This window comes from Otolemur garnettii, unplaced genomic scaffold, assembly GCF_000181295.1.
Source record: "Otolemur garnettii isolate 467f Iridium unplaced genomic scaffold, OtoGar3 scaffold00074, whole genome shotgun sequence".
NCBI classification, from domain to species: domain Eukaryota; kingdom Metazoa; phylum Chordata; class Mammalia; order Primates; family Galagidae; genus Otolemur; species Otolemur garnettii.
The window spans coordinates 5,176,209-5,188,798 of NW_003852469.1; the positions used below are offsets into that span (position 1 = coordinate 5,176,209).

The following is a 12,590-nucleotide window of genomic DNA, read 5'->3' on the forward strand; positions in this document are numbered from 1 at the left end:
TTCTTGTTCTTGAAAATACTGGGAACAACTCAAGTAAATCCCCATAAATGAAGAAAGAATGCCTCTTCTTCTACCCTTTACCTTTCTACATCCTCCTTTGTCCTTAAACTCAAGATTACATGGAACTATATGCTTCTTACTGACCTCTTACTCTTCAAAAGACTGGAAACACAACCCCATTTACTGAAAATCTAAATTAGTGAAGCATTATGGTGTAATGGGAATTTACAGAAGTAGCAATCAAGAGACCTGGATCTCTGACTTCAGTATCCTGACCCATATGCTGAGAAGACGGGCAAGATGACGTCCAGTCATCTACCAACACTGAGACCCTTGCTCACACACTTGTCTTGTGTAGGACTGCGCATTAGATGTATTTTTGCAAAAACATAAATCACAGGCTAGAGTTGATACACTGTTGAAAATACACAGTAGCTTTTTTTTTTGACCATTAAATTTTCTATTTACTAGCATTGGTGAAAAGAAGTAAGCGAAATGAGTGTCTTTGAAAATCCATGGGGAAACTCGTAAAGCAAAAAGGAACCATGCCGCATTACCTGAGACCGTCACACGCGCTGAGGCTGGCAGCAGAATCATACTCATGCACAATGGCTCCCTGGTAGAAACAGTGATCCTAAAATAGAAGATGCTGTTAGCACACGCATAAATATTTACCTGGATATTTGAGTTCAGAACGTATCAGCATTTCATCTTGACAAATTACATTTTATATTTGTTCATGGATTCATTCATTATACTCTTCCATTTGGAAATACTTGAGCCTGCTTCGGAGACCTTTTATTTTAATTGTATGATTACTTTTGATTGCTTTGTATAAAGCCATGTATAAAGTCTTCTCCCCCCTCCCCAAAATTTAATAGTCTATTAGGTGACGGCACTAATTTCAGAAATAGGACCTTTTCCTTAGAAATAATACTCCCATAATCCATCCTAAAATCTTTACTACACTGACCTGCCTATGATAATATTATATTTTACCCAGTTGTACATGAAATCAAGCCAAGTTCTTGATTGCTAAAATTAGGTTTCCCTGTTCCATCAGTTCCCCTTAATGCCTTTCTCTCCTCACTCTAAATTGGTATCTTTATTAATTCCTACTTAACTGCTTTTCCCAGTGTAATCCCAGTAGGTAATTATTTTTTCCCCATCATTTCTATCTGCTTCATTCCTGCCTTTGGGTGACCCTTTCCATGGCCCCTTAGGGAGCTCATAACATTTCAGGGCAATAACCACCCCCTGCGTAAAGGAATGCCACCCATTTTTCCTTCTGTCCCAGTTGCAAGATCACATGAAGGCTTGGCTCTTGTGGAAGTTAACATTTGCTTTTTAGAAATACACCTTTGCTAAGAAAGAGTGATGTTGCTCTTGGTTAGAAGGCTACAGAGGGCATTTTCTGGAAAGGGTACGAGGGTATAAAATAAACGAACAAAGATTTATTTGGAGAATGAATAAGAGACTTCGAAGTCAGTGCCTCAGAAGGACGAGGCAAGAGAATGTGAATCCCATAAGGATCAGGGTGATGGAGATTTTGAAGTTATTTCCTATCTTTAGATTTTATCGATTAAACGTGGACACAATCTCATCAGTGTGCCTTATGAGATCCTGCTTTAGCTTTTCCCCAAACTCAACACCATTTGAGTCTATAGAAGTCACTTAGTAAAGAAAGATACATCATTAGTCATCGGTTTGCTTGGTAGGCTGCGATTAGCTCCTTTAGGAATCATAGGGCCATATATTTATTCTAGGACCATTCAGGAAGAGTAGTAAAGGCAGGGTTCATTTCTGATGTAAGTAGTACTTTCTAGAGCAGCTTGTAAAGCTAGAATTGGGTTTCAAAATCACATCAGGAAATAACAGCTTTACAGAAGAGACGGAAGAAAGTTCCATAGGATACCATGATCTGAGGATGCCTGGTGAGTGCCTCTCCTCTTTGGGAGTAGTACGTTTCACTGTAATTTGAGCCTAAGAACTCCCTGAAAAAGAGGACAGAGAGGCAGTGAGAGTCATGCATTCTAAACATGTAGTAGACAAAACCAATCGTATGACAGACATGCCTTCAGGTGGCTTTCAAATCTCAGCAAAGTACTCTTCCTCTCAAAATAGAAAAGCAAAATCAAGCCCACTCATATCCTATCTACCTGAATTTTCTGGTTTCATAAAGACTGCAGAAAAGAAAAAAAATTCTGGCAACTTCAGCAAAGTAGCAATTTAAAAAGAACTCAGAGAAAATGTTAGGTGGGTAAAACTCTAAGAGCCCAAATTAACGCAAAATGAAGTGATATATGTAATGTATTAATGGATAGTAACCCCAAAGCTACATATTTTACTAAAAGCAACATGTATAGAGTATAATAAATTTCCCCTCATCCATGCGGTACTTGGAGTTGAGCCCAATCTCTATCAGCCACTGTAAGACCCCACCCCCTGTAGTGGTCCCAAGGCTATTGTGATGGTCCTGAATAAAGTCTGTCTTACTGGGCTTTAACAAGGGTCATTGAATCATTTTTTCTTTAATCATTTTTTCTTTTTTCTACTACTTCTGTGCACTTCTTAATCCAACTCTCAACATGATAAACTTCTAGGGGTGCTTCCAAACCCAGTCCAAAGCACACTTTCTGAGTCTATTAAGCAGATTTTGATGGTCCGTGCATTTTGTGCTTCTAGAGATCTTCATTTTCATGTTTACCACATTTTTTTTTTGGAGACAGAGCCTCAAGCTGTCACCCTGGGTAGGGTGCTGTGGCATCATAGCTCACAGCAACCTCCAACTCCTGGGCTTAAGGGATTCTCTTGCTTCAGCCTTCCAAGTAGCTAGGACTACAGGTGCCTGCCACAACGCCCGGCTACTTTTTGGTTGTAGTTGTCATTGTTGTTTGGCAGGTCCAGGCTGGATTTGAACCCGCCAGCTCTGGTGTATGTGGCTGGGGCCTTAAGCCACTTGAGCTACAGACACCAAGCCATGTTTACCACATCTGTATCAGGTATTACACGGTCAGCAAGCCTCTTCTATAAAGACCAAACTACCAAACATTTTAAGCTATCTGGGCCACATATGTTTCTGTTACATGTTTTTGTTTTGGTTTGGTTTTTTGTTTGTTTTCACTCCAAATATTCAAACTTTAAAAAATTATCCTTTACATTGATATATTTTATCTCACAGCACACTTTATAGTCAAACTTCCACAGCATACTTATATTAGGTTGATCCGAAAAAAAAAAAAAAAAGAGTAGGGCAGTGCCTGTGGCTCAAAGGAGTAGGGCACTGGCCCAATATGCCAGAGGTGGTAGGTTCAAACCCAGCCCCGGCCAAAAAACTGCAAAAAAAAAGTAAAAAAAGAATATACCTACTGTGTTTTGAATTTCTTTCAAAAATAACTTAATTAAGGACCTTGAAAATTTTCCCGGCACCCCTAAGATCTTCTTAGGGCACACCGGTGTGCTATAGCACACTAGTTGAAAGTCCCTGGTATACATAATAGAGAACGTGTCCAAATTTGGCCCATTTGCTCCCCTCTGATATGTCAATCATCAAGGTTCCCTGGGAACCACTTGTAAAAAGGGACATTTCCCCCCTTTTATTTGTGTCTCTCTGCTTCCTAAGACAGGACGAGCATATTGGCAATATGCAATAAATAAAGGCTGAACTAATATTCAAAATGAACTAACTACATAATTTCACTCCTACTATGGCTGATTAAACTATCATCAGACTGACATACCGTCTATAAATTTAGTTCTGAACAACACACACACACACAAACAACTACCTGGGGAATCTGATAACCGAGACAAGGCTGACCGACCCTGGAAGGATGCCAACACGTGCAAGAAGACCCAGCATGAGGGGACTTTACCATTTTTACAGCGTTTATTCTGGGTAAAATGGAAATTAGACAAATTCTGCATCATTTGGATTTTGCAGGAATTAAGAAATGACTTTGAGGAAAGGCACATAGAGGGTGCTCAAAAATGGTACCTTCCTTCACACTGAGAATGTCAAAATATGTAAGAGTCTAAATATACTATCGATATGCCTATGGCATTAGGTTTATTATATTTCTGCACATTTTTCCAGGGAGGAATTCAAAGTAGAGGGTGGATCTTTTTTTTAAAGATCATTCTTATGTTTTTAGCTAATAGACCAGAGTCCCAATTCTTCAAAATCATTTACCCTTCCATGTAACTTGGCATTGGAGAGCTCTTCAGGCTCTTATTGGGGCTCTGAGACAGAATTGTTATTTGTAGAAATGACCCAAAAGAAAATTATGAAACTAAAACATCAGCAATAAAGACTTCTTTGAAGAGGGCTACTAAAGAAAGCTACGGTCATTAGAATTACAGTATTTAGCTACACAAAATGTCCTGGTGAAGCAAATACTTCACAGTACCTAGCTTACTCTCCAATAAACTTGGTTTGATATCTATTTTAAATAACTTATAAGTGTCTTTAAATACTACATTCTTCAAATTTCTTTTTTTCCCATTGATTCCAAAAGCAGCCATGTATTAACCCTTTTCTTAAAATGACTAGACAGAGCTCTAAGAACTCCAAGTACCCCAAATACAGAGTAATCAGGAATTGAGGACAGCATCTAGAATTGTCTTTAAACTGTGGCGGTGTCATGAAGAAGAGGAATTCAAGTGAATGATAGATAATGTCTCGAGGATTTCATTTCACCAGCAGCTTTTACAAAAACTGGGCCACCAAGGACTAGTAAATTTGCAAGGTACTGAACTTACCTTGACCTTAGAAGGTGAAGTATTAAGGTTTTTTTATTTAGTCTTATTTCATACAAGAGTTCTTCTTCATATGTTTCCTGAAAGACAAGATCCGTCATGTGACTGAAACACGTGATGATTCTCTGAGCTCTGGGACCACAGCGCCATGGAGCCTCCCTGCCCCCCTCAATTCACTCTGCAGACCTTTCAGGCAAAATGATACTGATAAAGCAGAATGGGGAGGGAGTTAACATTATAAGGAGGATTTTACTCAAGTTATTTTTTAATGAAAACATTTTAGCAGGATTGTTTTTCTAGTTATAAAATAAAATAAAGTGTGAAATGCACACTCTCCCTTTTCTATCCATGGACCATTAAGTGCCCGTCCACCCAGCGGCCCCTCCCCTTCTGTTTATGCCTTTTTCCAAAATTTCATATATATGATTGTACAGTCTACTTTTTCACTCAACAATAAATCATAATAATTTCTTAATCTAATACATGTTCTTTTATAACATGTGCCCTATGGCCACAAAGCACATTGCGAATGAAATAATATCTACAGAGGGTGCTAAAAAAAAAAATGCACGTTTTAAGAGAGGGAAAAACTGCATTAAAATTGTAATGTTCAATATGTACTGATAACAAAAGATGAATACAAGCCATGGTTGAAAAGCATTTCTTGTAACTGCAAAAGTCAAATGTGACTTAAGTAGTAAATTTTTTTTTTTTTTTTTTTTGCAGTTTTTGGCAGGGGCTGGGTTTGAACCCACCACCTCTGGCATATGGGGCCAGCGCCCTACTCCTTTGAGCCATAGGCACTGCCCTTAAGTAGTACAATTTTAATACAGTTTTTCCTTTCTTAAAATATACTCTTTTTCACACCCTCTGCATATTTATTATCAAAACTTTGGTTTTGGTGTATTCTCTGCAGTTAAACAGAATTGTACTGTTAATGACATGGAAAAAATAGAAGACTTTTGAGAAATATTGTCCAAATATCCTGAAGGAAGGAAGGATGAATTTAGAACTTCAACATCAACTTACAGCAGTTTCTGTTTTCCGGCCTTCTTGCCAGTAATAGATACTATCATTAGTAAACGTCTTTCAGACAACGGAATGATAGCTTAGTGTGATTAATTGTTTTCTTGGATAACCATTGGCATTTATAGTTTTCCTTCTTTTATTTAGCTATTTGTAGTTTTCAGGTAAATTTCTGGTCCATGTGCTTTCAGCATTTTCTTTTGAGGTATTTTATTTCTTTATGACTCCTAAGACTCTTTTTTACTTAAAGTTCACCACTGTTGGTGATACACAGCGCACATTTCGTTGAGTTTATTATTCATTCATTATTCAATAGCTGCTGTTTCAGGCACAGTGATAACAGGAAAAATACAATGTGCTACGAGTTGGAGGTCCCAGGTTAGCAAAGAAGAGAAAAGGGAAAACCAAACACACGTAATTGAGTGTGATAAGCCATGAACTTGGAGAAAAGCCAGGACTATTCCAGAGACATTAAAAGGAAGAAAATAGTTTAAATGGTATATAAAACCAGCACATTGTACCCCATGATTGCACGAATGTACACGGCTATGATTTAATAAAAATAAATAAATAAATAATAAGGAAGAGTCAGGGGCAAGAAACAGCACGTGCCAAGGCCCTGAGGTAGAAAGGAGCTTAACATGTTTAAGGAAAGGAGAGAAGTTCGGGGCTGTTGGAAGTGTACACTGAATAGAAATGAGATTGAGGCGTGGCGCCCGTAGTACAGTGGTTACAACGTCAGCCACATACACCGAGGCTGGCGGGTTCGAACCCAGCCTGGGCCAGCTAAACAACAATGACAACTACAACAACAACAGACACACACACAAAAAAAAAAAAAAGAAAGAAAGAAAGAAAAAAAATGAGATTAAAAGGTGGGATGGAACTAAATCAGGCACAGCCTAGTAAGTCAAAGATTTGGACCTTATCCTGAGAGCAAAGAGACGCAGAGCCTCGGCAGAAACATGCAGAGAGAAGCGTGGTATTTTAGAAAGCTTTGTTAGTATTGACCAGGGATCAGCAAAGTCAGTACAGGAGAAGGAGAAATCGCCTGAAGGCTACTGATGAATCCAGGGGGAGCGGGAGGAAGAATCTGTAAGGTTTAGTGATTGTTTGATGGGAAAGGAAAGTGAGAGGATATAAGAAAGAGCCCAGGGTTCTGGTGTGTTTAACTTGTGTACAACTCGAGCCCCTGTCAGGTAGGTCAAGTAAAAGCAGGTCTGAGACGGGGAGAGAGAGGTCATGTATGGAAGAACGGGAAGTATGCATAAGTTACGGTAGTCCTGACCTCAAGTTTAACAAAACAAATTAGGACTTTATTATAAAGACACAGAATTCAACAGGTGTGTGGGCAAGAAACTAGGTTTCAATCAAATGAGAAGGGTGGGGTCATATGAGTTCTACGTAGAGGGGCGTGTGAGTGTGTAACAGGATGACAACAGCGCTGATTTTTGAAATTTCCATTTCTGAAATTTGCGTTTTTGAATATGGGTTTTATACTCCTACGAAGAAATGATTGTGAATATTATCAGGTGTGATATTTTTAATCTCGTTGCTAATATTGCTTTTTAATAGCCAGAATTTTATCTTTAATTTTACTTCTATTCTAGAATCCTTTCAGATTTATGGAAAAGTTGGAAAGAGCATACACAGAGTTCCCATATACTCTGCACCCAGATGGCCTTGTTGTTACTATCTTGTGTTATTCCAGTGTGGTTGTCATAACAAATGAACCAAGATTGATGTGTTCTAATTAAAATTTATATGTGTTCCTATTTCCCTAGTTTTTCCCCCAATATCCCTTTACTCTTGCAGTATCCCTTCCAGAAACCATATTACATTTCATTATTATGTCTTATCAAGACTGTGACAATTTCTCAGATTTCCCTTAGTATTGATTATCTTGATATTTTTGAGGAGTCCTCGTCAGATTTTTTTGTAACTTATCTCTCAATTTTTTTTTCATGTTTTTTGCATTGTTAGGCTTAAGTTATGAATTTTGGGGTAAAAACCACAAAAGAGAGCGTCGTTTTGTTACATCACATGATGAGTGTGTGCTGCCAACGTGACTTCCTACTGACTGTACTGAGCCTGGACGCCTAACTGAGCAGTATTTCCATGTTGGTCCTTGTAAAGTTACTGTCCCCCCACCCCCCACTTCAATGCTCTGCTCTTGGGAATGAAGTCACACAGCCCACATTACAGGGCAAGGACTTAACACTCCACCTCCTGGAGAGGGAGGTAGCTACAGAAATTCTTTGATCCTTTTCTATGGGACATTTGTCTATTCCCTCCCACTTATTAATTTGTTCACTTATATGAGTGTGGATTCATGGCTATTTATTTGTGCTTCAGGTTCTAATCTAAAACTGTACTACTTGTTTTGTTGTTCCAATTGTCCCAGCTTTGACCATTGGGAGGTCTTTAACCAGGCTCCTGAATTCACCTGCCAGGCCCCATCAATGTGTTTGTTGGGATGTTTTCTGGCACTAAAAGACACCCCAGTCTTCATGTGTATATTTCCTGCCCCCATCCAGGCTCAGTTTGCATATTCATAAGGGGACTCTTAACATCAGTCTGGATTACGTCCTCTTGCCAGGAGAGCCCACCAAGTGGGGGGAAGGAAGCCCCTTCTAGCTGAGTACATGCCTCCAACCAATGCAAAGATTTGAGAAGGTGAGGAAAGAGTTGGAGACCAAGAAAAAACTGTCAAGAGGGTTATTGAAGAAAAGTGGTTAGATATTACTTCCAAATGCGAGGGGGTGGAGAGTTGGGTTTTTATCATCACAAGCAGTGGGAAAGAGCTCTCACGTGGGAAGCTCAAATGAATCTCACTCATGACGGAGAAGCACACCAGGTGAGAATCTGGAAAGTGGGCTGCTCTAATGGTGAAAGGAAGGACAGTTGTCACATGGGAAAGATTTGCACTGCCATAGGGGTTAGGGCAAAGTGACTGTCTGTATTCTCCATGAGTCAAATTAATAAAAACATAAGGCTTAAAATGCAAGTGTCTACTGCCATAAATATCTAAAGGCATTCATCAAAATCCTTTGATAAAAGTAGGAATTAAAAATTAATTATGAGGCTTCTTCCTTTTTATATATATCTGTCCTCCATGTAAAACTTCTATTACTTTTGAAAATAACGTTTCGGATATTTTTAGATTTAACACCTGAATAAACACTCTTTTAAGCAACGACTCAAGTGGGCCTTTTTGTTCCTTGAAAGTTGTCCAATCTTGCCAGAGAATCTGTCAAGCCAATGAGATTGTTTTAAGTTCGGCCTGGAAAACTGTCAGTGGAACTCCTTTGTAAACTGGAAAACTGTGAATGGCATCCTTCAAATCTGGACTTTATTCCTTTTTGCTTTCTAATTCATTGAGAGGTGTCTGACTTCTAAGCCCGTGGGTGGGAGTCCTCAAAGAAAATGGGAGTCCTCTCTCCCAGAGACAGAGAAGAGCTCTGGCTGGGGCCAGAGACCGCTCTCTGTGCGCCCCTGAAGCAATTAATCTTATTTACTAAATCAAAACCTGTACCGGTAGCTCATCAGTATGCATGTGTCCGACATCTCGCTTCTGTATCCGCGGAAGCCTTTTAGGACGAACCACTTCTTGACCCTGTATTCCAGGGACTACCTTTTCTACATGGAGACACAAGGAGAAAAATCCATCTGACATTAATACTCATTCACTGAGACTGAAAAACAGAACTGCTCTCATAGGATTCACTAGTCCCCAATTAGCAGCCATGTACAGCAACCCCGTGAAACAGTCCCGCTCTATAGACAAAGAAACTGAGACTGACGTTTGAAAATTAGAAAAATATGAGCAAAAGTGGAAAGGAGACAAAGAGATTAGTGCTCCTCAGCATGACCCACATTTTCACCGTGTTCTGCAGTCATTAAATTTATCTTCTCATCCTATGACTGTCTCTGGATCTGCCTCCTTGCAAAGCCTAAAATGAAATGGGCTGTTTCTATGTAAATGACTGCACTGGGTCTTCCAGGGACATCTCCATTTGTAGTCTCACCTCCCATAATTAAGTAAAAGGCTTTTACTTGTCAGAGAGTTTCGGGTGGCCTGGAATTAGTGCTCAACACAATCTATTCATGTCCTATGATGCTGGCAGGCATCTGTGAGAGAACCCTGCTTCATTAGGGTGTGGGCTTCATGAAGAGGGCATGAGTGTTTTGGAATATGCTCTGATTTGAATCAAGGTTTTCCCAGTTTATTTGCTGTGTGGCCATGAGTAGTGTATCTAATCTCTCTGATCTATAAATAGTAGTCTCATTTTCCTTATCCATAAAGTGAAGATATTAGCATTCAATTTTAAGCATTCTAACATGCAACGTGGCTAATGACCAGCACAGGCTTGCTATGTTGTAAGCATTCAGACATGGGTCCCCTGCTTCCTCTGCCTTGCTGTGGACCAAAGTGTTTAAGAGTGATATGGCATTCCCTAGACTCATAGAGGGCCGCGGTTAGCCGTCACCTAGTCAAAGCGTTTGGCCATGTCTGGAGAAAAATCCCCAATAACTCCTGTTCATGCCATGTCACTTTAAGAGGGATGTTCTTGTTTTTGTCACTTAGAACTTAAAGATGGTGATTAAAGAGACATGACTAGCAGAATACAAAAGCCATAATAACAAGAGCAAGACGTACCTTTAATCTGAAAAATGAGTAAGATCATTGAAAATATCCATCCGGAAAGCATGCTGAAGGATTCCGGTAAAAGAGGACACGGCCTTTGAGAAAAGATGTTCACCTTTCTTCCTCCTTTCCTCCACTGCAAGGATGAGGCATCCAACAGACAGGCAGGCAGAGTTCACCCAGCACAAGGAAATGTTCTCCGACAAAGTTATACAACTTGTTAGGTGCTTGAGGCTACAATCTGGAGGGAGGACTGTGTGTACTAATTAAGGACAACCACTAAGGTAGTGGTGGCAGAGGTGGGCTGAGCACAAATTCCACTTCAAGTTGAATATGAATGTGATCCCAGATATATTCAAACTTCAAAAGTGAAAACTGGCAGGGGTGTCTTAGGAAAACTTATGGAAGGATGCTTATATACACTTGCATTGAGGAGAATGAAATTCTTGCCAGGCAGAATAATACCCCACGTAAAAACTGTGAAGCTATGTTCAATAAAATAAACAAAATAGAAGTGTTGAAAATGGACATACATCATAAATCACATATTGGTTAAAATTAAAAGATAAGCTCAGCAGCCGTAGCTCAGGGAGGAGGGCAGCAGCCACATACAACGAGGCTGGTGGGTTTGAGCCCGGCCTGGGCCTGCTAAACAACAAGGACAACTGCAACCAAAAAAATAGTGGGGTGTTGTAGCAGGCGCCTATAGTCCCAGCTACTCAGGAGGCTGAGGCAAGAGAATCGCTTGAGCCCAAGAGTTAGAGGTTGCTGTGAGCTGTGACGCCACAGCACTCTATAAAGGGCCATGTAGTGAGATTCTGTCTCAAAAAAAAAATTAAAAGATTAAACCTAACCTCCAGAAATATATGCAACATATATAATAAAGGGTGAGAGTAAGTATCCTCATAATGTGACACTCTTTCACATCTATACTAAAGAGAAAATGCTAACAGACACAAGTGCCAAAGACCTGGACAAACCTATCTGTGTGTCTGTGTCCCCTTACATTAGAAGACATATCTCACTGCTGATATAATCCCTTAAACTGCATTTGGGAACCTATGCCCTCTCCTATCTCACAGTATCACTCTAATATCCACATAAAATGAACTAATCTCTGTCAACTGAAAGCTTCCTTTTGATATGGAAACAATCTCAAATATTCCCCCTTTTGAAAAATCCTGCCGCCATTTTATATCCCATATGCTTCTATTCTCACCTCCTTTCCATTCCCTTTTCACTTAAATTTCAAGGTTTGCCTGAACTTCGCGTGGCAGTTTTCTTACCTCCAACTTCCCTAATGTACCCCAGTTCTACCATCTGCCTTGAAATACCCAAGGAATTACCTCCAACACTTTCTCCATTTCTACAACCAATGGACGTTTCCATTGCTCATTTACTGGTCCTCTTAACATTTGGCACCATTGACTACATCCTGTCCCTTGAAACATTCTATTTAGCTCCCTGACACAACCATCTTCTCACTGTCTTCCTAGCTCCCTGGCGACTTGGGGGACACCCAGCCTTTAAATTTTGGTTGGTGTCGAGGGATTTATCCTATAGCCTCATCTCCTTTAATTATGCTTGTTCCAGACCCATCGTATCCTCAGCTGTGGTTTAATTATCGCTATCCTACGCCTTGCATTTTATATTTCCAGCCATCTTTACAACCTACCTTTACAGTTAACTTTCCACTCAATGTCTTCATTGGAAGAGCTCAATGCCCCTGTAAAATCAATACATACAAGATGTAAGGTGCTCCCCCCACCTTAGATGATGATGCCAGCATCCATTCAGCATTGCAAATCTGAAAGCCAGTGTCATCACTGGCATCATTCAGAAACAATCTATCAGTAAGTATTCTTTATTTTATTTCCAAGAAGTATCCTGTCCACGTCTCACCAGCTTTCTGCCTCCATCCTATTGCACCTGACTATAGGCACTTTCTGGCTACCCTCAAAAAAGTGTGATCTTTTCAACATGCAAGCCTGATTATGTCATGTGCCTGTTAAAAATGGTTCAGTAGTTTTTTACTGGTGTTAGGATAAAGACTCACTTGGTTGTAAAGCTCTCAAAGGTAATTTCCTTGCCCCTTACTAACCCTGTGGCTTTGGGTTAACTATGAAATATTGCTACACTTCTGTTTTCTCATCTATAA

At 39.8% G+C, this 12,590-nt stretch overlaps 1 protein-coding gene across 1 annotated transcript in view; it reads right to left on the bottom strand.

Moving 5' to 3' along the window:
* ADAM7 (ADAM metallopeptidase domain 7) overlaps positions 1-10,496 on the bottom strand; it is a 36,084-nt gene extending 25,588 nt beyond the window's left edge. Inside the window, exons 1-5 of the mRNA XM_012807706.2 lie at positions 10,445-10,496; positions 9,320-9,423; positions 4,762-4,838; positions 1,916-1,994; positions 558-634 (exon numbers count right to left, since the gene is read on the bottom strand). Coding sequence (XP_012663160.1) covers positions 558-634; positions 1,916-1,994; positions 4,762-4,838; positions 9,320-9,423; positions 10,445-10,496 — 389 coding nt within the window. The remainder of the gene's footprint in view (positions 1-557; positions 635-1,915; positions 1,995-4,761; positions 4,839-9,319; positions 9,424-10,444) is intronic.
* Positions 10,497-12,590: the final 2,094 nt, after the last annotated feature.